Below are 24,110 nucleotides of genomic sequence, written 5' to 3' on the forward strand. Positions count from 1 at the left end.
GTCTCACTATGTTGACCAGGCTGGAGTGTAGTAGCACAGTCTCAGCTCACTGCAACCTCCACCTCCCAGGCTCAATCAATTATCCTACCTCAACCTCTCAAGTAGCTGGGATTACAGATGCCCGCCACCACACCAGGCTAATTGTTGTATTTTTAGTAGAGATGGGGTTTTGTCATGTTGGCCAGGCTGGTCTTAAACTCCTGACATCAGGTGATCTGCTCGTCTCAGCCTCCCAAAGGCTGGGATTACAGGCGTGAGCCACAGCACCCAGTTAAAGCTTGTGACATTTTTAAATCTGTTCTAGCTAGGCACAGTGACTCACACCTATAATCCTAGCCTTTGGAAGGCTGAGGCAGGAGGATCACTTGAGCCCAGGAGTTCAAGACCAGCCTGGGAAACATAGGGAGACTCCATCTCTACAAAAAATTTGTAACAATTAGCCAGGCATGATGGTGCACACCTGTGATCCCAGCTACTCAGGAGTCTGAGATGGGAGGATCCCTTGAGCTCAGGAGGTGGAGGCTGCAGTGAGCCATAATCATACCCCTGCACTCCAGCCTGGGCCTCAGAACAAGACTGTCTCAATAAAAAATTAATTAAGTTAATAAAATCTGTTCTAAACCAGGCCTATTCTACTTTTAGCCATTCATTTATTTACACCACCTAATAAGTCAGATTGGGCAATTTTAATCTACAAAGCCACAGATAACCCTGTAGTATTGCAGAAAATGAATCCTAAATTACATAGCTTCCTGAGGGCTGATACTCATGAGACTCTGATGAGCTATGAGGAACAGGCAGCCAATGCAGTAAACAAGCTACCTGTGGTATTCTCTCTTTTTCTATCACATGCCCTGCATCCTGCCCAGGGTGGATGAAAACTAATGGGCTGTTTCACTCCTTCATTTAAAAATTGAATCTGTCAGCTGGGCGTGGTGGCTCACGCCTATAATCCTGGCACTTTGGGAGGCCGAGATGGGTGGATCATAAGGTCAGGAGTTCGAGACCAGCCTGACCAACATGGTGAAACCCTGTTTCTACTAAAAATGCAAAAATTAGCCGGACGTAGTGGCACACGCCTGTAATCCTAGCTACACAGGAGGCTGAGGCAGGAGAATTTCTTGAACCCGGGAGGCAGAGGTTGCAGTGAGCCGAGATGGCACCACTGTACTCCAGCCTGGCTGACAGAGCGAGACTGTCTCAAAAAAAAAAAAAAAAAAAAAAAATTGAATCTGTCCCTATTTTAGACCTGGCTCTTCCCCTGACTCTAGAGAAAAGGAGATGAACAGGTTCGGAGCCTACCCCCAAGGATCTCATGGTCTACTGAGAGACAGAAGAAATCAGTGGATATGACCCAAATATGATGTGTTATAATCAAGGTTTGCCATGGTTTTACAGGAACACATGGAGGGGGCTCCTAATTCAGTCAGAGGAGGCTTCCGGGAAGGTCTAACTCTTAAGGGATGAATAGGATTTAGCCAGATGGGCCGAGTGAGGTGGCTCACCCCTGTAATCCCAGCACTTTGGGAAGCCAAGACAGGTGGATTCCTTGAGATCAGGAGTTTGAGACAAGCCTGGCCAACATGGTGAAACCCAGTATTTACTAAAACTACAAAAATTAGCCGCGCATGGTGGTGCACACCTGTAGTCCCAGCTACTTGGGTGGCTGATGCAGGAGAATCGCTTGAACCCAGGAAGCAGAGGTTGCAGTCTGCTAAGATGATGCCATTGCACTCTAGCCTGGGCAACAGAGTCAGATTCTGTCTCAATTTAAAAAAAAAAAAAAAATTTAGCCAGATGAAGACACACAGAAGGGTATCAAATGACAAGAAATAGTATACGTAAAGATTCACGTGGAGAGTTTGGGGATTTTTCTGGGGCTCTCCTCCAAGCCTTCTTTTTCCAAGCTGTGTTTGTTCTCCATGAGGCTGCCTCCCTGGCCATAACTGGGCCAATTACAATTGCTTTCCTGGAAATGGGCGACTGCAATGCTACCTGGACTTTTCAGTTGATCTGGGGTGATATAAACTCAGGGAGTGTCTGTGGGCAGAAAAGGGCAGGGAAAGATAGTGTGCTTAGAAAGAGGAGTGACACAGATCCGCTAAATGAAGCAGAGGTGAGGAATCAGTGGCCCCAAAGAGAGTGAGCCTGAGGAAGTCACCACCTTCCTACTCCTGGTGCTGGTCCCTCTTGGAATCTCAGGACCCTGGGGCCCATCAGATACCCTTTGATCCTTCTGCTAAATTCCCTCTTGGCTTCAGCCTTTTCAAAGCAGGTTTCTGTCCCTTGCAACAAAAGAAACCCAGTCAAAGGCAGACGACATGAGGCATCAGGGGAAAACTAAGGAATCCAGAATGACCAGAGCAAAGGCCATTCCAGATGTGGGATGAAATAGATAAGACATGCGCCTGGCCCAGAAGGCAAGGCCAAACCACAAAGGGCTTTGAGTGCTGTGCTAAAACGTTTGTATTTTGTCTCACAGGCAACGGGAGCCCTGGAAGAGCTTTCAGCAGATGCATAATGCAATCCCATCGCTCCCCTGAGCTTGTGTGTGAATGCATTGAAAGGGGTAAAGGCTGAAGGCAGGAGTCCAGTTAGCAGGCTAGAACAGAGGTAGTGAAGACCTGGACAAAGTAACAACAATGGGGGTGGAGATGGGGGGTGAGTTCAAGAGATCTTTAAGGGAAGTCCAGACTTGGCTAGCAACTGGAAGGAGAATGGGGCAGTGAGAAAAACTGAGGGATTCAAATAGGATTCTTCAGCCCACAGCTTGGACAAATGGCTTGAAGGGGCAGGTTTGGGGGGAAGATGCTGGCTTCAATTCTGGTCTTGTGGTGAGGGTACAAGTAGATGTGTCACTGTGCATTGGGACACTTAGCTTTGGGAGCCCAGGAAAAACATTTTTCAGAGCCTCAACACACCTTTTCAAAGATCATTCTCCCAGAGATGGCAGATTAAAGCTACAGGAGGTGATGACATCACACAGGGAAATTGGGGAACAGAGAAAGGACAGAAAATGGGAGAGAACAGAATCTTGGAGAATGCCAGCATTTGAGGGACTAAAAGAGGAAGAGGGGCTTTCAAAGGGGACTGAAAAGAAGCCAAAGACTCTGGATAAAAAGAAGAGGCCTGAGAAATCGAACTTGAAGAAAGAGGAAGCGTGACATATGAGAAAATAAGGTTCTGCTGCACTCCCGGTGGGAGTGGAAATCCGACCACCTTTCACCATCTCCTCCCCCATCACCTTCGTCCAAGCCACCATCACCTCTCTCTTGGAACGACTGAAATAACCTCCTAACTGGTCTTCCTTCCTCCGCCCTTTCCTGCATTCTCGCAGAGGCACCTCCCTGGCCATAGCTGAGCCAACCACAGTTGCTTTCCTGGAAATGGGCGACCGCGATGCTACTTGGACTTTTCAGTTGATCTGAGGTGATGTAAACTCAGGGAGCATCTGCAGGCAGAAAAAAGCAGGGAAAGGTGGTGTGCCTAGAAAGAGGAGTGACATAGACTGCCAAATGGAGTAGGGGTGAGGAATCAGTGGCCCCAGAAACAGCGAGCCTGAAAAAGGCACCACCTTCCTGCTCCTGGTGCTGGTCCCTCTTGGAATCTCAGGAAACTTGAGAAAGTAATGACTTAGGGTTGCATCTTAGGGAGAACTTGAAGGCGACAGGAGTTTGTAAAATAACAGAAGCCTCTACACATCAGGGATAATAAGAGAAAACTCGTCTTTTGAGTAAAAGGTGGACTTCATCAACTCTGAATTTGCTTGGTGGTATTTAGGGCTTATAGCCATAGACTTATCTATCTTCAAAAATTATCATTATGTACGTTCCTAAAGAGCAATAACTGTTATTGTGAATTTGAGCTCTCTGGATTACAGTCCTTCTTCTCCCCTTTAAGACACTTTTGGTATAACGAAATTTCTTAGGAATACTAAATGGTGTTTTGGCAAAACAGACTGTACTGAGAGAAAAACAAATACGGCTACAAAATACCACATTTTTATTTTGTTTTTTAAAGTGTTATATGCATAGACCAAGGTACGGCAGGATATACCACGAGTAGACAGAGGTTATCTATAAGTGGGGAAATAGACTATTATGGTCTTCTTTAGTTTTTCTGAATCTTCTCATTTTTTAATGTTTTTTAATTGTGTTAATTTTTTATAGAGACAGGGGTCTCACTAGGTTGCCCAGGCTGGTCTCAAACTCCTGGCTATAAAAGATCCTCCTTCTTCAGCATCTCAAAACACTGGGATTGCAAGTGTGAGCCACAACCCCTAACCCCCAAGATAATCTTTTATAAATTTTTTATAAATTTATAAAATTTTCTCCTTTTCATACTATGAATCTGGGGATTTGTGGTTTTTAAAAAAATCAGGCAAGAGGAGGCCGGGCATGGTGGCTCACACCTGTAATCCTAGCACTTTGGGAGGCAGAGGCGGGTGGATCACGAGGTCAGGAGATCGAGACCATCCTGGCTAACACGGTGAAACCCCGTCTCTACTAAAAATACAAAAAATTAGCCGGGCGTGGTGGTGGGCGCCTGTAGTCCCAGCTACTCAGGAGGCTGACGCAGGAGAATGGCGTGAACCCAGGAGGCAGAGCTTGCAGTGAACCAAGATCACTCCACTGCACTCCAGCCTGGACGACAGAGCGAGACTGTGTCTAAAAAAAAAAAAAAAAATCAGGCAAGAGATGTGGATTTAGGGTTTTGTAGGGCAGAAATTTGTGAGCATTTAGCTCCTGCTGTTCCTCAGGTACTGCGGGAGGCCTGACACACAGACATTGCTCCATTTCTTTTTCATAACTGAAGAAAGGATAAGAATAGGGTCAAATGCTACAGAGAGGAAGTGTTGTCCAGAAATCCCATATGCAGAGACCTAGGGAAGGAGCTGAAGACTGGGAGAGGTTGACACAACAGTGGGGTAAGAGAGGGCAGGAAGCCAGAACAGGTTCAACGTTGCTGAGGAGGTGGATGGATCAGGTACTGCAGGGGGATTCAACCAAATAGAAGGAGCAGAGGCCACCTCCTCCCTGGACATCAGATGAGGGACAGGGAGGAGAGGAGAGTAAATGTGGATGCTGGTGAGGCGTCAAATTGCTAAGGAACCTCCGGCCCAGCAGCCTTAGTTTCTTGGGTCAATGGGAGGCAACTAGCTGGGAGAGAAAGCAAGACCATGCACAACGTTGGGATGGCAAGCTAGAGAGGAAAGTGACCGAAATAACAAGAGGCCAGGAGAAAGCCGGAGAAGATCACTAAGTGGGAGGAATATAACAGGCAAGGAAATGTTAAATATGATAATAACATGAAATCAAAGCATGATGTAGGCTGATTTTTTAAAATGAAAAAAAAGATTAAAACATAATAACCTGAAAGCTACATTAAATTATTCAAAGAAAATTGTATGAACCTAAGCTGTACTGACAAGACATTGTGATAGTATGACACATGACATTGAAACATTCAAGAAGAAATACCACAATGAAAAAATGTGGCTGGGCACAGTGGCTCACACCTTTAATCTCAGTACTTTGGGAAGCCAAGGCTGGTGTATCACCTGAGGTCAGGAGTTCAAGACCATCCTGGCCAACATGGTGAAATCCCATCGCTACTAAAAATGCAAAAATTATCAGGGCATGGTGGCAGGTGCCTGTAATCCCAGCTACTCGGGAGGCTGAGGCAGGAGAATCGCTTGAACCCAGGAGGCAGAGGTTGCAGTGTGCCGAGATCACACCATTGCACTCCAGCCTGGGTGAGAAGAGAGAAATTCTAACTCAAAAGAAAAAAAAAAAAGTAAAGTAAAGAAAAATTACTAGAAGGTTTTCTGTTCAATTTTGCTGTGAACCTAAAACTGCTCTGAAAAATAAACTCTTTATTGTTTTTTAATGCTAGAAGGCAATAAACCAAAATGTGCACTGGGTTGACTTTGAGTGGTGGAAATATGAATGCTTTTTTTCTCTTTTTACCCGTTTTTGGCTCTTTCTGTGTTCACACTCTGTACCTGTGTACCCCATGAGTCAGCCTGCACCCACTTGCCAAGTTGGCCTCCAACCTCTACCAGTTCCAGCCCGGCCACCTGCAGGGGAACAGGGCCAGGTTTCCCTGAGTGTGTTGCTGGCACTGCCAAAATCTCCCCAGTTTTTTTCACTTTCACTCCCAGCCCCATCTGCCTACTACTCAGGTGAGAAGCCCTGGACGTGGGCTGGTCTTGGCCTCAGCACTCAACTCCTGTAGCCCTCAAGGTCTCCCTAAGCCCCAACCCTGAGGCATTGCCTTTAGCAGGCCTGTGTGCTTTCCTCCTGACCCCCAGAAATGAGCTCCTCCCTAAGAGCTGTCAACCCTTCATTTCTTTCAGGGAAATTGCTTGCACTGACTTACATGAATTCCAGAGTGAGCCCAGTTTAGGTTCAAACAGAGACGCTGTTCAATGTTGCTAATCTCCCCTCACAGACTTGAAGCACCCCTTGAGCAGTGGGCCTCAGACCTTAGCTGCAAAGTGGAGCAGAAAAATAGGACCGTAGCTGATGAGATGTGGCATCAAGGGAGGGTTGTTATAAGATGGGAACTCCTACAACAGGCTTGTGCGCTGATGGGCGATCCAGAAGATAAAAAAATGGATGTCACAGGGACAAGGATATACCTTGATCACTTTCCAAGCTTTATCTTTTCATCTCAAAACATCTCTTGGAAAGAGGTGTATCTCAACTCTCCTCCCAACTCCCTGGCGCTATGACATCATGTAGGAAACACTGCCATCACAGTTAGAGGATTTGGAGTTACATCCCGTTTTCCCAGTGGACTTGCCTTTCCAAGACTTCTCTGCTATGATAAATAATGTTTGCCATTTATGGAGACCCTAGTCTACCCTGAGAGCCTGGCATACATTACCCTGAACCTTGACAACAAGCTTCCAATGCTGCCATTCCTTCAAGGAGGGAGGGGTCCAGAGAAGTTAAATTACTTGCTCAAGATCACACAAGTCAGGATAGACTAAGCCCTAGGCTACCGCAAATTCACTCCGTGGCTCTCTCTCCACCTCAGCACCTCTCCGTGTGTCACACAGGAGTTGAGAGCTCAGACTCCGAAGGCAGCTGGTCCTTGACTTAAACTCCAGTTTTGCCACTTACCCACTGCTGTTACCTTGAGTGAGGGACTTAATCTCTTTGGCGCTTATTTTCCTCTTCTATAAAATAAGGATAATAATAATTCCTACCATCAGGTCTTGATGACCATTAAATAAAATAATTTATGTAAAGTGTTTTTTTCAGTGCCTGGCACAAAGTAAGTCTTCAATTACAATATCGTGGGAAATACACTGTACATATAAAGATTTAGATAAGGGTTCTCCTTGTGTTGTAGAATCTAAAATAGAATTCAGGGATCAAAGTGACAATTTCATGGAAATAGGGGAGAAGCAGCTGATCTTTGGGTCCTTTTTTTTTTTTTTTTTTTGAGACAGAGTCTCGCTCTGTCACCCAGGCTGGAGTGCAGTGGCACGATCTCAGCTCACTGCAACTGCCACCTCTTGGGCTCAAGCGATTCTCCTGCCTCAGCCTCCCCAGTAGCTAGGAATATTACAGGCATGTGCCACCACTCCTGGCTAATTTTTGTATTTTTAGTAGAGAAAGGGTTTTGCCATGTTGGCCAGGCTAGTCTCAAACTCCTGACCTCAAGTGATCCACCCGCCTCAGCCTCCCAAAGTGCTGGGATTACAGGTGTCAGCCACTGCACCCAGCCTGGGTCCCTTTCAACAACTCGTTGCTCTTCCCTTGCAACAAAGCCCTCAGGAATCCCAGATTGCTCCTCTCTCTCTCTCTCCTTGCAAAATCTTCCAACAGATTAATGTTAGCATCTAAGAGGCTGTTCCCAAGTTCAAAGTGCGGTTCTACCAGTAAGCACAGATCTACCTGTTAGTGAGAGGCTGAGCTTACACGTTGGACTGGAGTGTGCCCATTTGCTCATGACATTAAAGGCTTAGAAAAGAGGATCCTATGCTGGAGAACAATTTCAAAACTCCATTCTCATCCCTGGCTTAATGACTGAAAGAATTCCCCCAACCCAGGGACATTTGCTCTTTTTCTAAGACGCCTGCCTAGGACAGATAAAAGAATGGCTGACAGACCAGGGAGGGAAATATTGGATGGGGAGGTGGAAGAGAGGAGAAAGAGAAGGGGACAGAGAGAGGCCTCCTAGGAACTCCTCAGGTCAGACTTGGTCAGCGGCTGCCTGGAAAACACATACTAAGAACTGGCCTTCACAGGACACCTAACTGCAGATAATCACGACCTGGGCAAAGATGGATGTTTCATGTCAAGTTCACTAGAGCTATAGTCCTGTTTGTCCATCGCGGTACACTCTGAGATTTTGAGCATCCCCCATTCTTAGAACTGAAAGGAAGCTTGCCTAATCAAACTTCATTTTATGGGAGCGGAAACCAAGGTTCTGAAAATTTAAGTGAAGATTCAAGTAACACAGCAACTAAGTCTGTCTTTTTGCTCTGTTTTATTTAATTAGAAACATTTTTCCAAATCTTCAGGTTCAGCTTGTGGTACACTAGGACCCCCAAATAGATCTGTTTGTTCCAGTGACCCTACAGGAAATTTCATAAACTCCTCACATACCCTCCATTCACACATTTCCTTTGTCCCCTTAGATTTTATTTCTTTAGTACATTACTTTGTTTGTTTGTTTGTTTGTTTGTTTGTTTGTTTGTTTGAAATAGAGTCTTGCTCTGTCACCCAGGCTGAAGTGCAGTGGCACAATCTTGGCTCACTGCAACCTCTGCCTCCTGGGTTCAAGCGATTCTCCTGTCTCAGCCTCCCGAGTAGCTGGGATTACAGGCACCCACCACCACACCCAGGTAATTTTTTTGTATTTTTAGTAGAGACCAGGTTTTACCATGTTGGCCAGGCTGGTCTCAAACTCCTGACCTCAGATGATCTGCCTGCCTCAGCTCCCAAAATGCTGAGATTCCAGGCGTGAGCCACCACGCCTGGCCCATTACTTTGTTTTAAGACCTAGCACGGAGTTGGATGCAAACAAGCATTTGTTACATAATCAGACAACTAGCAGATTCTCACTTAGGAACATGTGGAAATGCACACAAAGACAGTACATGCTGAGTCTTGCCAGGGCCCCACTCAGAAGAGTGCTCAAGGATGCTGGCCAAGTGGGGAACCCTGCACTGCACAACCCTGAGACCTGTACCTGCCTAGTCTCCCCACACCCCCAATACCTTTAAAGCTGGAGCAAAGCCAGCTCTTTCAGGAAGACAGCCATGTTGTTTACAGTATGGGAACCAAGGGAGAGGTACGGATGTGGCCTCTTAGGTTTCAGTTGGGCAACACAATTCCTTCCCATGTCGGAAGTGACTAGATTTCTTCAGAGGCCTCTCCCCATTTACCTTCTAGATCTTACTGCTTCCAACCCCTTGATGCAAGCCTGGCTAAAAGAAGGGGGTGATAGTTCTGGAATAACGTTGGGTCATTCATCCCCAAAACAGATATACATATGCACCCATGCATAAGCAACATGCACGTACACACTGTGGGTTACCTAGAAATCCCGTCAATGTGTCCTCCTGGGGTACATAACATTTTCTGGGAGAAAGTTTTAACATAAGTAACGGAAATAAAAAACAAAAAAAGGAACTTTGTTTTTCGTTTGATGTGCTCTCTGAATTTGTACTGATTTCTGGTCATGATAATGGGCTGGCTGAGAAGGCATAGCAGCAACACAGCAACACAAGCATGCCCTCCATAGGCATCCTAAGTAACATTTTTTTAATTTTTAAAAAGGCTGGGCGTGGTGGCTTACACCTGTAATCCCAACACTTTGGGAGGCCTAGGCGGGCAGATCACCTGAGGTCAGGAGTTGGAGACCAGCCTGGCCAACATGGCAAAACTCTGTCTCTACTAAAAATACCAAAATTAGCTAGCATGGTGGGGGGTGCCTGTAATCCCAGCTACTTATGAGGCTGAGGCAGGAGAATTGCTTGAACCCGGGAGGCAGAGGTTGCAGTGAGCTGAGATCACGCCACTGCACTCCAGCCTGGGCAATAGAGTGAGACTCTGTCTCAAAAATAAATGAACGAATTAATCGATTTTTAAAAATAAATATCTGAAGTCAGAAGCAGGCAAGAGAGAGAGAAAAAATCTCCAAGGGCCAGAAATGAAGAGGGAGCTTAAAAATGTATGGACTTATCAGGGAGTAGGATTAAAGCCAGAGGAACCCAGAAAGATACTAGAATTGATCATGCACCTTAAGGATGGGAATGATAACACCAGTGACCCTAGAGGCTCCGTATATAGCAGGAACTACAACTTGATTGCCTATAAAAATGTCAGGACCAAGAAAGAGCTGCCATGCCCTTGAATGGGGATAGAAAAGCACTTTGCAGTCTGAGACACAACCCCCAAGTGAGCTGCCTTCCTAGGTCATGAGAGAAAAGGGGCTAATTGAGGAACATTCCAGAATCCCAAGCCCTAGTATCAAGTGATGAGGACCCAAATCTGTCATTTGCAATGGTGTGGAAACTCAGGGCTAAGAAATATCAATAACAAAAAAATGCTCTGAGCCATGTAACCCAGTAAGGCCCCAGCAGGTACAGCCATAAAGCCACCCCTGTATAGACTTCTTCATAATCTAGGGCACATGCAAGACTCCCATGAAACAAAAAAAAATCCCTTCAAAAGATGAATTCACAATAAAATGTTACAAAGAGCTGACAATCATCACAATCAATAGTCAACAGCAAATGGGAGAATTCACACCTGAGGAGCTAAAGATAATACAGCAATTTGGATTTGACTTTAAAATAAGTATATTTTTTGCCATGCATAGTGACTCACACCTATAATCCCAACACTTTGAGAGGCAGAGGTGGGAGAATCACTTGAAGCCAGGGGTTTGAGACCAGCCTGGGAAACATAATGAGATTCCATCTCTCCAAAAAATATTTTAAACATTAACCAGAGATGGTGTTGCGTGCCTGTAGTCCCAGCTACTTGGGGGCTAAGGCAGGAGGATTTTTTTTTTGAAACAAGGTCTCACTCTGTTGCCCAGGCTGGAAGGCAGTGGTGCAATCTTGGCTCACTGCAACCTCTGCCTCCCAGGATCAAGCGATCCTCCCACCTTAGCCTCCAGAGTAGGTGCATTCCACCATGCCCAGCTAATTTTGTGCGTGTGTGTATTTTTTTGTGGAGATGGGGTTTCACCATGTTGCCCGGGCTGGCCTTGAACTCCTCGACTCAAATGATCCTCCCACCCTGGATTCCTAAAGGGCAGGAATTATAGGTGTGAGCCACCGCACCAGCCCCTAAATTTTTTTTTTTTAAAATAGGTCAAGCTTGGTGGCTCATGCCTGAATTTCCAGAAATTTGGGAGGCCAGGGAAGAAGGACTGCTTGAGCTTGGGAGTTCAAGACGAGCCTGGGCAACATAGTAAGATTTTGTCTCTACAAATTTTTCTTTTAATTAGCCAAAGGTGGTGTTACATGTCTGTAGCCCCAGCTACTCAGGAGGCTGAGGCAGGAGGATTTTTTAATTTTTTTTTTTTTTAATAGGCAGGGTGCAGTGGCTCAACCTGTAATCCTAGCACTTTGGAAGACAAGGAGAGGGGATCGCTTCGGCCCAGGAGTTGGAGACCAGCCTGGGCGACATAGGGAGACCCCGACTCTATTAAAAAATTTAAAATTAGCCAGGCAGGCATGGTGGCACACACCTGTAGTCCCAGCTACTTAATAGGCTGAGGTAGGAGGATTCCTTGAGCCTGGGAGGTCAAGGCTGCAGTGAGCTGAGATTGGGCCACTGCATTCCAGCATGGGTGATACAGTGAGATCCTGTCTCAAAAATAAAATAAAATAGAATAATTCTTTTAAAAAAAATTAAAGAATAGGGAGGGTGGAACACTGTCAAAGAACTAATACCAGTTAAATTTACATAACCCAAATTTCCAGGTTAAGAAAATTTACCAGGCGCCCAGCACAATGAATGAAGAAAAACACCACCAAGGTACACATCATGCATTCTAAAACTAAAAAGAAGATTTAAATTCTGAAACGATTGCATACAGTTAAAATCCAAAGCAATCTTTAAAAAAAACTACTAGAACTAGTAAACGAATTTACTTAGGTCCCAAGTTACAAGTCAATATATATACTGCAACTACATTTCTATAAACTATAGTAACCAAAAAAAAACTGGAAAATGAAAACTTTTTAAGATATCGTTTGTAATAGCATCCAAAAAACCCATAAAATACTTAGGGACAAATTTAGCAAAATATGTACAAGATTTATGTACCAAGAACTATAAAACATCCTTTGCAAAAACATTAAAGAAGATGTAAATGGAGAAAGATATCATGCCCATGGACTGGAAGACTCAATACTACAGTGTCAATTTTCTCTAAATTGATCTATGGATTCTACATAATCCAAATCAAAATCCCAGCTGGACATTATATAGAAATTGATAAGCAGATTCTAAAATTTCTCTGGAAACATAGCCAAAGCAATTTAGGAAAGAGGAACTGTCCCCTTTCCTAAGAGTCACCTGTCCAGGTTGGAAGAAGACAACGAAGGACTCCAGGAGAGAGGTCTTTGGGAAAGAAAAATTAATAGATTATCCGCTGAGTGTGAATGTATTGAGGGAGACATTGGAACTGATGTCATGATAAGTACATGGAACATCCTCTCATCAATTCCAGGGAAAACAAAACTTATACAAAGAAACATTGGACCCTACTGTGAATAATTTTTTACATAGTCATGATAACAAAAAATTGAATGTTGACTTAACCAAAAAATGTGGTATCTGTTTCTGGAGAATGGAGAAGGCAGTATTTGTGTTTGCTTGGATGGGTGAAAGCAGGAGAGAGATTGGGAGAATATTACATTCTCAAAGCCAAAAGAGGGAGTCAGTGATGATACCTAAACCTGGAGGGGGAAAAAAAACAAGAACTAGCAGAGGGCTGGTCACAGTGGCTCACACTTGTAATCCCAGCACTTTGGGAGGCTGAGGTGGGGGGATCACTTGAGGTCAGGAGTTCAAGATTAGCCTGGCCAACGTGGTGAAACCCTGTCTCTACCAAAAAATGCAATAATTAGCCAGGCGTAGTGGCAGGCGCCTATAGTCCCAGCTACTCAGGAGGCCGAGGTGGAAGAATGACTTAAACCAGGGAGGCGGAGGTTGCAGTGAGCTGAGATCATGCCACTGCACTCCAGCCTGGGAGACTGAGTGAGACAAAAAAAAAGAAAAAAACTAGCAGAGCAAGTATGATATTTAGAAATAAATAGATCACTACCAGATGAAACAGCTATGAGAGCTGACAGCTGCTGCCCTTGTCTTCAGGGATTGGAGCTAGAAGGCTGCTGGGTTTTTGTTATAAGCTTCATAAAGCCATTTCATTTTTTCAACAATGTGTATAAAATACTTAGAAAATAAAAAGAAAATTTAATCTTCAAAAGTCGAGTTAACATATTTTGATTATTTTTTATTTTATTATGTCTTTGATTCATTTCTACCCTGAAGGTTGGAAGGAAGACTCTGGATTTAAAAACTGAATACCAGGCTGGAAGAAAACATTGGTGCTGAGACTCCGCCGTTAGCTCCTTGTGGCTTTCTGGGTGGAACCCAGAGTGGCCTCTCTGACCTCTGCATGGAAATGGCAAAAGACTAGGCTCCGCCACTGTCTCTTGGTGAGTGGTCTTCTCTAGGAAGGCACATCTTTGTGAGGATCCTTAGACCAAAGAGGAGACTGTCATTTTACATCATTTGCATCTATGAGATTTTTCAGTCTCTGAAAGACTCTGATTAAAATACTACTTTGCTGAGAAAGGGGCAAATTTTGCCTCTATGGCATAAAATGTGGATTATCAATTCATATTTTTGCTGGAATTAACAAGAATGGGCCAGGGGATGGAGGGCAAGGGGTGATGAGAGGCTGTGGTTGGTCAGAAGTGGAACTGGTTTAGGGGAAAACAGTAGATTTTGACATTTTGATTTAGAGTCTCAAACGTTGTCACCAAGGCTACAAAACAAACTTCAGGATTTTAACATCAGGAAGCATTGTGCAGAACATGCTGTTACATCTTAATCCCCATCCCTCACCTTACCCGGATGTGCATCCCCTCTGTAATCCCAATCTCATCACTGACCCCTCCCATTTCTGACCCCCACTCCTGTCCTATGATTCACCCCATCCCTAGTCCCAGCCCCATCCTGGACAAAGGAGTCCCTCCTTAAGGCAAACACTCTCCCTGGCTCTGACCATATCTAATCCTCACTCTATCTAGTAATTGAAATATCAGTTTTTGATACTTCAATATGCTGTTAACTAAGTACCAAAATCCTGGCATTTTTAAAAAATCTGAAATCCAGATCATCTGTGTCTTGAGCTATACCCAGAAAATTACAGGCTGCATTAAAATTTCCAATCAGCCTGGGTGCAGTGACTCACACCTGTAATCCCAGCACTTTAAGAGGCTGAAGCAGGCAGATCACTTGAGCTTAGGGGTCCAAGACCAGCCTGGGCAACGTGGCAAGACTTTATGTCTACAAAAAATTTTAAAAATTATCTGGGCATGATGGCGCACAGCTCTGGTCCCAGCTACTCTGGAAGCTGAGGTGGGAGGATCACCTGAACTCAGAAGGTTGAGGCTGCAGTGAGCTGTGTATGCACCACTGCACTCCAGCCTGGGTGACAGAGCAAGACCCTGTCTCATTAAAAAAAAAAAAAAAAATCTAATCGAAAAATGTTGCACTTGTTTGAAGAGTCCACTATATCCCTCCCCTGTTTAAAACACTTCTGAGTTATTTTGTTGCTGTTTGAGCCTCATTTGCCAAGTTCCTAGTGAGGCTGAGGATTTTTCATGTGGTTATGAGTCATTTGCATTTCCTCTGGACCCAATGTGGATCCCTATTTACTTACTGAAGCCTCTGATGGAGTCATCTTTGCAGGGGCATAAGGTGAAGAAGGAGGAAGTTGGACTTTGAGGAAACAGTAGGAGAGGTGGAGGGGGATTAGCGGAGGGAGGAGAGGAAAAGGAGGCCCCAGTTCTCAGCCTTCCGCCCTAGATTCTCTGTGCATCCTTTGCATCCTTCTTGTCTTCTCTGCTGAATCAGGTCTATCTCTTAGGGCTCGAGTGCCTAACTCCCTTCTCACTCACCTGCCTGGAGAGCCTTAAGCAGGACAGACTGAGGAGCCTCTGTCTTGGCCCCGGAAGAGCATCTTAGATGATGCTGCAGATAGGATGGTGACCCTACCCTGCTCCAGCCTTATAGCTACTAAGCCTTCCCTGACATTTATTCCAGGCCTGACACCCCCTCCCTGAGCCTCACCATTCCCCCACACTTATCCCATTCCAAAGCCTCACTCTCCATATCTGGTCCCAGCTCCATGTTGAATCTCCCTGTTCTCAACACCTCACTGCAACCCTGACTCTCACTCTCCCTCCTTGTAGATCGCTCCCGATTCCTGGCATTCATCCTTTTCTGATATCATCCCAAGCTGCCACCCCATCCCTGCCCCCACCCCATCTCTGATTTCAACATCAATCACTGATCCCCATCTCAAGCTTGATCTAGGTCCTGTCTCTGAGCCTCACCCTATTCCCAACCTCAAGCCATCCCTGATCCTTCCCCACACATGCTAAACCCACACACTCTCAGTTTTGCTTAAGCTAGTTGGACTTCTGTTTCTATCATTTGCCATCAGAAGAGCCCTGACATCATCAGTCCTCACTTGGGACATTTTTACAGATAAACATCTAGTGAAGCTAAACCACAAAGGCAAACTTAATAAGTGGACAGACGGAGGCTGAAAGGGGAGAGGACAGACAAAAGGAGCTTTGAGCAGATGGTGTGCAAATGAGCTGTGGTCTTTTCAGCAGGCCTTCATTCTTGTGATCATTATTTATTGAGCATTTAATAGGCTCCAGGCACCAAGGACATAGAGTGAATAAACCGACAGGGCCCTGTCTCCAAGGAGGGAAAACAGACTAGGAAAAGACTGCAACTCATGGAAAGCATTTGGGGAGGGAGTGGGGAGCTCATGTAGTTTGAGGAAGCCAGGCAAGGCCTAACCCAGAAGATGATGCTCACCTCAGGGTGAAGCTGAGACTCCCTGGAGGAGCATTTCCTTTTACTTGTGGACAAAGGGATCCTCCTCCACCTGGGGTATGGGCATGAACAGGAGTTTCTGTGCCTCAAGAGACTGTTCTAGCAGGAGTTAAAGCCCCAGGGAACGCTGCCCTTCAACCCAGAGAGGCATGTTTTTAGGAGGTGCTGCCCCCACTCTACTGCAGGAACAGCCAACAATGCTGCACACACCCTTGACTCTGTCACACCCAAGATACTTCCACAGGGACAAGCATGGAACAGAAACTTTATTAGGAACATCTGCCTCCCAATGGACTGGTGGCTGCACATGGCTTTCTGGGGATGCTGATGCTCCACGCCAGCCTGGAAGATGCAGGAGGGAAGGGCTAAGGGCTGCTTGTCTCGTTCCACCTGGGGCTCAGCAGGTGGCCAGCACATGTGTCTGCAATGTTGGTCATGGGGGTAAAGGGGGTTCTTGTGGCATAGATCTGGCTTCCGAACCCTCTTCCTCTTTGTTCATCCACCACGCCCAAGGGGAACATGTGTTTCCAGCTCCCCACAAGGCCACCTGGCGGGATGATGTTTTGGCAATGCTTGCCTCAATGTCTCCAGCAGACACTGCAACACACCTGAGATGGGAAAACCATCCCCTGAGCTCAGATCAGAGCACACAGAACCACCAGCCTGGTGGCTCAACACTTAACACTCAGAATTGAGGAGATGCTCCTGTGAGGGTCAACGAGAGCGTCCAGCCCTTATGAGGACATAGCTTCAGCCCTATTCTCTCATCTAATGTCAGATTCGGGGCTCAGATGTGACCATGCTAATTAGCCAGTTAGTGGGTTAAAGATGTGACGTTCAACAGGAATGACGGTGCTTCCTTTCCATGGAGGTGCAAAGGCCAGTCCTTGGAGGTACCTCAACAGCTCCTCAGAAGGTTGGTATGGCCCCTGAAGACACCAGTTCCTAACTTCCCCACATCCTATAGCGTCCCCCCAAAACCCACATAGTGCCTGTCCAGAGCCAGATCACCTTCCACACACAACCTCAGGGTGTTGGTTATTCTTTCCTTCTGAGAAGAGATATTCCTTCATTGATGGTTTTCAGAGGTTGGAAGAGACATTGACAGACGAAGAAGTGTAGGAGGTAACATGATGACGCACCAAGAACTCCTTGCTGACCAGGCCATGCATGGCCAGGATCTTGAGGAATCCATGGCGAAAATTTTGGCCGATGAAGGCATAGATGATGGGGTTGAGGCAGCTATGGAAAAATCCCAGAATCTCGGTGGCATCCAGGGCCTTGCTGATGTCCTTGCGGCGCTCACAGGTCTCCTTGATCAACCGGGTCCTCATGAGGGTGTCTGTGAACAGGACCAGGTTGTAGGGCAGCCAGCAGAGCAGGAATATGAGGACGACAGCAAAGACGACCCGCATGGCCCGGTGCTTCTGCCCCATGTGGGCCTTAAACAGCGTATGCAGGGTGAATCCATAGCAGAACAGCATGACAAACAGCGGCACGATGAAGCCAAAGGTGTGAGGCAGGATCCGCAACACCATCCGCCATTTTGCTGTGTCATTTCCCAGGACCTCATAGCAAACTGGACTGGAATTGTTTGGATGATAAGCCTGGCGGAAAAGGAAGAAGGGCAAGGACAGAATCATAGACAGTCCCCAGCAGCCAACACAAACAAACTTGACCAAGTGACGCTTCTGGGTCAGTGTGCGTGTGGCATGGACAATGGCCAGGTAACGGTCCACACTGATGCAGGCCAATAGCAGGATGCCACTGTAGAAGTTGACTTCCTTCAGGAGTGAGACCACCTTGCACAGGAATGTGCCAAAAATCCAGCCATTCACCTTGGAGGCGGCCCAGATGGGCAAGGTCAGGGCAAAGAGTAGGTCGGCCAATGCCAGGTTCAGCAGGTAGACATCAGTGACGGAGCGGCCGACCCTGCTGTGTAAGATGACCAGCATCACGAGGGAGTTTCCCAGCAGGCTCAGCAGGAACACTAGGGCATAGGTGACGATCACAACATACTTGTTGAGTGTCTCAGTCTCTAGCTTACAGGGACTGAAATCTTCATCTATAGGTGGCATGCCAGTGAAATTTAGATCACCGTCATAATCCCAACCCTGTGGATCTATAATATTCGACATGTCCTCTTCAGTTTCAGCAATGGTTTGATCTAGCTGGAAGGTTAGAAGGAAGGAAATGTGATTTAGTAGCTCGGATTCAAGGCATCCTCATCAAGGATGTGAGAGCAGGTACTGGGATATCCTTGGCTTCCCTGTTGGTTTGGCAATGAGAGCTCCCCTTCCTCCTTTGCCTCCAACCTGGTCTTCTTTGGAGATTGGCTTCCCAGTGTTCTCCACCTTCCACAACTCCAAGGCCTGGCCTGAGTATGGGGTAAGATGGAATACAGGGAAAACACCTTAACCCTAGTTCAACCTACAACTGGCTCCTCTCAGCCTATGTCTCTACCTCTGTCCCTCTTTAGCCTTCTCCGTCCTCAGCTGTGTCTGTGCATTTGGATGTGGGGACCAGGTTGGTCTTAGACATTCAGGGAAGGGCCAGCATTAAGCAAAATGTAAGAAGGCCAACCTGTTCCCAGGTGTCCCCTTCTACTATTTCCTTCCCTATGTTCTCCCTGATTCTTGTTTACCCTCCTGAAAATCTACTGGGGGAAGGAAGTGATAACAACACATTGCATTAAACTGTATATTTTAAGCCTTGTCTTTAAATGAGGAGCACACATTTTGTTCCTCTGTCTAAAGGAGTTTTAAGTATTTGAGAAGATAAAGTCTCCATCTTGGTCCCTGAAACCCTCCACCCCGACAAAATCCACAGAATCGTTCAAGAGTTTTCAAATATATTTCCTATTGTGAAACATTTTGCTGAAATAAGATCTTCCCAGGAGCCCAGTATGTGAAACAGATAAAAGCTGAGCCACTGTGGGGCAGAGTGTGCTAATTTCCCAACCCAGATGGCCCCTAAAGAGCCCCTCGAAGCTTCAGGACTCTCCAGAGAATGGTCTGAAAACCTTTGGAAAGTCACCCAGGTTGGTTGTAAAGACACCTAGCATCCCGTCTTCATTCTATCCTGATTCTACCATTAATAAGTTTCGTGTGTAATCCCAGCACTTTGGGAGGCCAAGGCAGGCAGATCATGAAGTCAGGAGTTCTAGACCAGCCTGACCAACATGATGAAACACCGTCTCTACTAAAAATACAAAAAAATTAGTTGGGTGTGGTGGCGTGCACCTGTAATCCCAACTACTCAGGATGCTGAGGCAGGAGAATCACTTGAACCCAGGAGATGGAGGTTGCAGTGAGCCGAGATGGTGCCATTGCACCACAGCCTAGGTGACAGAGCGAGACTCTGTTCTCAAAATAAATAAATAAATAAATAAATAAGTCTCATGACCTTGAGTGGGGTCTCATACCCCTATAGATTTCAGTCTTCTCATCTACAAATCGAGGAAGACAGAGTCATCCACCTCTCATTTGCTGCCAGGCCTGAGGGTGTATAATGAGTCCACTCAGATCCACACATTTTAGTATGTTCCCTCCCTACCAGTATTTGCATTTTCACTGAAGACAAAGTCTTAAGGTGAAGCAATAAACATCAAATTGGGGAATTGTCAGCCTCTTCCCACAAAAGGGCAAGGTATAAAAAGAGGGGACAAGGAGGCTGTCCTCTTCACCTGCTACCTCCACGTATGAGTGGTGGTCACAAGAGAGGCAGCGGGCAGCAGAAATCCTCAGCTCCCACAGAAATGAACACATTTTCCAAAATAAAGTCAAGCCAAGCAGCCCTACCCCACAGAAAGTCCTAGCAAGCAGAGGTGGCTTCCTACCTGAGGCACCGGCCAGGTGTGTCCAACCGTAGGAGCTGCAGTCAGAGATCAGAGTGACTTGACAGCTAGAGGGCACTTGATGAATAACAGGAAATAAGAAAACCACATCAGACGGCACCTCCCTTCTGAGCCCCACCCATGTCCACATCTGGGGAAGGACAGTTTAAGTCAAGGGATCACAGGCTTGTGATTAGAGACTGCCAGGGTCCATATGACCAAGCGGGGGTCCCAGGTGTGAAGCTGGAGTTGAGGGTCCACTCCAGTGAATTCTCCACTCTATGGATGATCATTTTTATTATTTTCCTTTTCTTGAATTTATTTCCATTTGTTTATTCCTAAATTCCCTAGTATATCACCTGTGGAAGCTTGCAACTTGCCTGACAAGTAAAAAGGGCGAAGGATTTGACTTACAGCAGAGACTTCAGAAGGAGTCCCCTGTAGGAGGGACTTGGGGGCAATCCAGTGAGAAAGAGGACTTGCGTTGTGTTTGAACAGCAGGCACTCAACTGCACTTGAGTTGTGTTTGAAGAGCAGGCACTCAGTCTCTACTTATTTTGCAGGCTTCTTTAAGGTGGCCTAGCTCGGATTCAAGGCATTCTCATCAAGGATGTGAGAGCAGTTACTGGGATATCCTTGGCTTCCCTGTCGGTTTGACAATGAGAGCTCCCTTTCCTCCTTTGCCTCCAACCTGGTCTTCTTTGGAGGTTGGCTTCCCAGTGTTCTCCACCTTCCACAACTCCAAGGCCTGGCCTCAATCTCTACTTATTTTTCAGGCTTTTCGAGGGGATTTGAATGAAACACAAACCCTCCTTTGCTACCAGCCACTCTTTTGCACAATCACGGCCAATGACCAGTTGGTTTAAATGACTCTGAGGCTGATGGCATAGGCCACTCCCAGAGTCTGGCTGGTTAGCAGAGAGACCACAGAGCTGGGGCAGTCCATGAATGGAAGAGCTGGGTTCAAGGTCATTGCAGCCCCCATCTCAGTAATGGAGAACGGCTTCTCTGGGAACCCACCTTAGCTGCCTCCAGCAGCTAATGGCTGTCCCCTAGCTTGAGTCTTCTGGCACCTTCGTCACTTCTCCATATAACATGAACCCTACTGTGAGGTATTTACAAGTCAGCCCTCTTCTAGCTTGGGAGCCGTGAGACCGCAAGAACCTTCTTCAATTCATTTTTATGTTCTCTTTCAGGGAACATAGTAGGTGCTCAATCAATGGTTGTGGAATAAATGAAGGGAGACATTTCTCCTGTGATTCATGGACCATAAGTCACGACCACGATTCAGTGTCTATTGCTTTTGGCTACACACTAAAGTCACTGGTATGCCTGATAACTTCACTTCCACACAGCCCAGCTGGTCTGCCTGGCATTGCTTCTTCCCAACCTTCCTCTAATGTTTGGAGCTAGTGCCAGTCTGTGCACGTATAAATCCTGCCCTACCACAAATGCCAAATTTACCATGCCATGGATTCCTACAGTTCTGCACTGGAAAGAACTTTTTTCTTTTTTTAAGAGACAGGCTCTCACTGTGTTGCCAAGGCTAGAATGCAGTGGTGTGATCATAGCTCAGTGTAACCTCAAATGCCTGGGCTCAAGCAATCCTCCCACCTCAACCTCCTGAATAGCTGGGACTACAGGCAAGAGCCACTACATCTGGCTTTCTTTTTTTGTATTTTATTTTTATTTTCATTTTTTATTTATTTATTTATTTGTAGAGAAAGGGTCCTGATATACTGCCCAGGCTTATCTTGAACTCCTAGCCTCTAGTGATCCTCCTGCCTTTGCCTCCCAAAGCACTGGAATTACAGACATAAGCCACCATGCCCAGCCGGCAAGCCTATTTTTTAAGCTAAGTTGTGCTCTCCTCCTGGGCTCTTTTATCATTTATAAATGGTAACAGGAAGTGTAAGGAGACAATAGCCACTCATGCTTTGCTTTTACTGATGTTGGACTATTGTGCTCTGATGCCTAGACTAGAAAGGAGTCAAAGATGGGGTGATCGCAGGAGGTGGGTGACTCCCTCTATTAATCATCTAGGGAAAAAGCAGCCCCGAGGGCAGAAAATAGTAACTGGGCACACAGGAGAAAAAAGACGGGGCCTAGGCTGCAAAACACCTGCCTATACTCAAGAATGACCCTGAGGCCGGGAGAAGGATAGTTTTTGCCACAAGGGGGCAGCAGTCGCTGGACAGGGAATCCCCTGCGAGACACCCCCTTGAGAAAGACCAGGGCCAAGAGCAGGTATATTTAATACCAGGTGTTAAGTTCTTCTTGGTGTATAATTCCCTTCTGCTTTTCCTAAACCCTCAGTAAGTCGGTTCACCATTCCAGTCTATTTCAAGGAATCACTGAGGGGTTAGGGAAGGGTCTGGTCTCCTGGAGCCCAAAGAGTGAAGGGGAGCAGCCCTGCTGCATGAGTGTGGTGGGGGCAACAGCAATGCTGGGGTCTCCAGGAGAAGTTGCATCTGGAGGACAAGGGTGGAAAGAACCTTTCACTTTGCAGTAGGACGAGCATTTCACTGAAGGAGGGAGAAAGCACATATAGATGAGTTTAGAATAAAATTTTACCCACTTCAAAATGTTCCAGCAAGTCAGCCCACCCAACCTATCTTCCATACCTCACTTCCCACTTATAACTGTGCCCTTTTAAAATGGCCTAGAATGCTCCTGCTGAGAAAGCATTTTTCCATTCCATGTAGAGCTCCCAATGCCACAAAGAAAGCTGTGACAGGTGCAGCCCAAATGCCAGTGAACTGGCAAAATGTAGCATCTCTTTGGGTGACATCTTCTTACCACTCTGTTTCAAACATGATGACTTCTACACAGACCGTGTGAACAGCACAATGTGGCTGTAAGAACATCTATTTTGTCCCTGCATCAGCCTTATGCCAGCTTAAGCATCTCTTCTCATTCCTCCAGAAGAATCCACTTGGATCTGGGATCAAAGTAGAGGAAAGGGGTAGAGGGAGGTTTCTCCTCTCTCCCCAGTGATGTCCTCGTAACCACAGCAACATGGTGAAACCCTGTCTCCACTAAAAATACAAAAATTAGCTGGGCATGGTGTTATGTGCCTGTACTCCCAGCTACTTGGGAGGCTGAGGCAGGAGAATCGCTTGAGCCTGGGAGGCAGAGGTGAGCTGAGATTGCACCATTGCACTCCAGCCTGGGCAGCAGCGCGAGACTCGGTCTCAAAAGATAAAAGAAAAAAATACATATTTAGCCATTTTCATAAAAAAATCAGTAAATAAATACCACTGCGGCAGTCATTCCCGTCCCCTCACTCCAACTTGCCTGCACAGCTCTCTTTGTGAGCAGACGCCTAGGACTCTGAGCTTCCGCCCCACTGGGCTCCTCCCTCTTCAGCCCTGAAACCTGCAGGCTTTTTTGCCTCTGGGCTCCCACACCACTTAGTTCTCCACTGCTACTGTTTCCTCAGACTGTTTTATGCTTATTTCTAGGAGTCTTTGTCTCACACTGGATTATGAGTAGGCAGGACTCAAGCACAAAGCCTGGCACCTGGTCATGATTCATAAAGCTCCCCTTTATGCCTTCTCTCCTGGCCCCTCCTGAAGGCCGGAACTGTAAAGTATTCTAGTTTGCATCTCTGGTGCCCAGCAAAGTGTGTGACACAAGGAGGGGCGTGTGACCTCTGCAGGTGCCTGGGGCCTGGGCTCAGAAAAGCCCCACCTTAGGGTCTGATATTCTACAGTCGCTGTCTTATAATTCTCAATAATTTTATCTTGGAATGTGTGTTTTATAAGTGAAGTCAGTCAGGCACAGTGACTCATGGCTGTAATCCCAGCACTTTGGGAGGTCAAAACTAGAGGATCACTTGAGCTCAGGAGTTTGAAATCAGCCTGGGCAACATAGCGAGATCCCCATCTTGACAAAAAAAATTTTTTTTTAGGCTGGGCAAGATGGCTCACGCCTGTAATCCCAGCACTTTGGGAGGCTGAGGCAGGCGGATCACGAGGTCAGAAGTTCAAGACCAGCCTGGCCAACATAGTGAAACCCTGTCTCTACTAAAAATACAAAAACTAGCTGGGCATGGTGGCGTGTGCCTGTAATCCCAGCTATGCAGGAGGCTGAGGCAGGAGAATTGCTTGAACCTGGAAGGCAGAGGTTGCAGTGAGCCGAGATCGTGC

General features: G+C 46.3%; 1 protein-coding gene across 2 annotated transcripts; it reads right to left on the reverse strand.

Moving 5' to 3' along the window:
* Positions 1-16,375: 16,375 nt before the first annotated feature.
* On the reverse strand, positions 16,376-20,040 carry CXCR1 (C-X-C motif chemokine receptor 1). Of its 2 annotated transcripts, none has more exons than XM_055290647.2 (2): positions 19,963-20,040; positions 16,376-18,295 (listed from the first exon to the last, which is right to left on the reverse strand). In XM_055290647.2, exon 2 carries the CDS (start codon positions 18,260-18,262, stop codon positions 17,207-17,209), a length of 1,056 nt encoding a protein of 351 aa, XP_055146622.1. In that variant the 5' UTR covers positions 18,263-18,295; positions 19,963-20,040; the 3' UTR covers positions 16,376-17,206. The 2 variants fall into 2 exon arrangements, with proteins under 2 accessions (XP_055146622.1, XP_063501186.1); XM_063645116.1 differs by having other exon boundaries at positions 16,376-18,501; positions 19,963-20,038.
* Between the last annotated feature and the right edge of the window lie 4,070 nt (positions 20,041-24,110).

Source organism: Symphalangus syndactylus, chromosome 8, assembly GCF_028878055.3.
Source record: "Symphalangus syndactylus isolate Jambi chromosome 8, NHGRI_mSymSyn1-v2.1_pri, whole genome shotgun sequence".
NCBI classification, from domain to species: Eukaryota; Metazoa; Chordata; class Mammalia; order Primates; family Hylobatidae; genus Symphalangus; species Symphalangus syndactylus.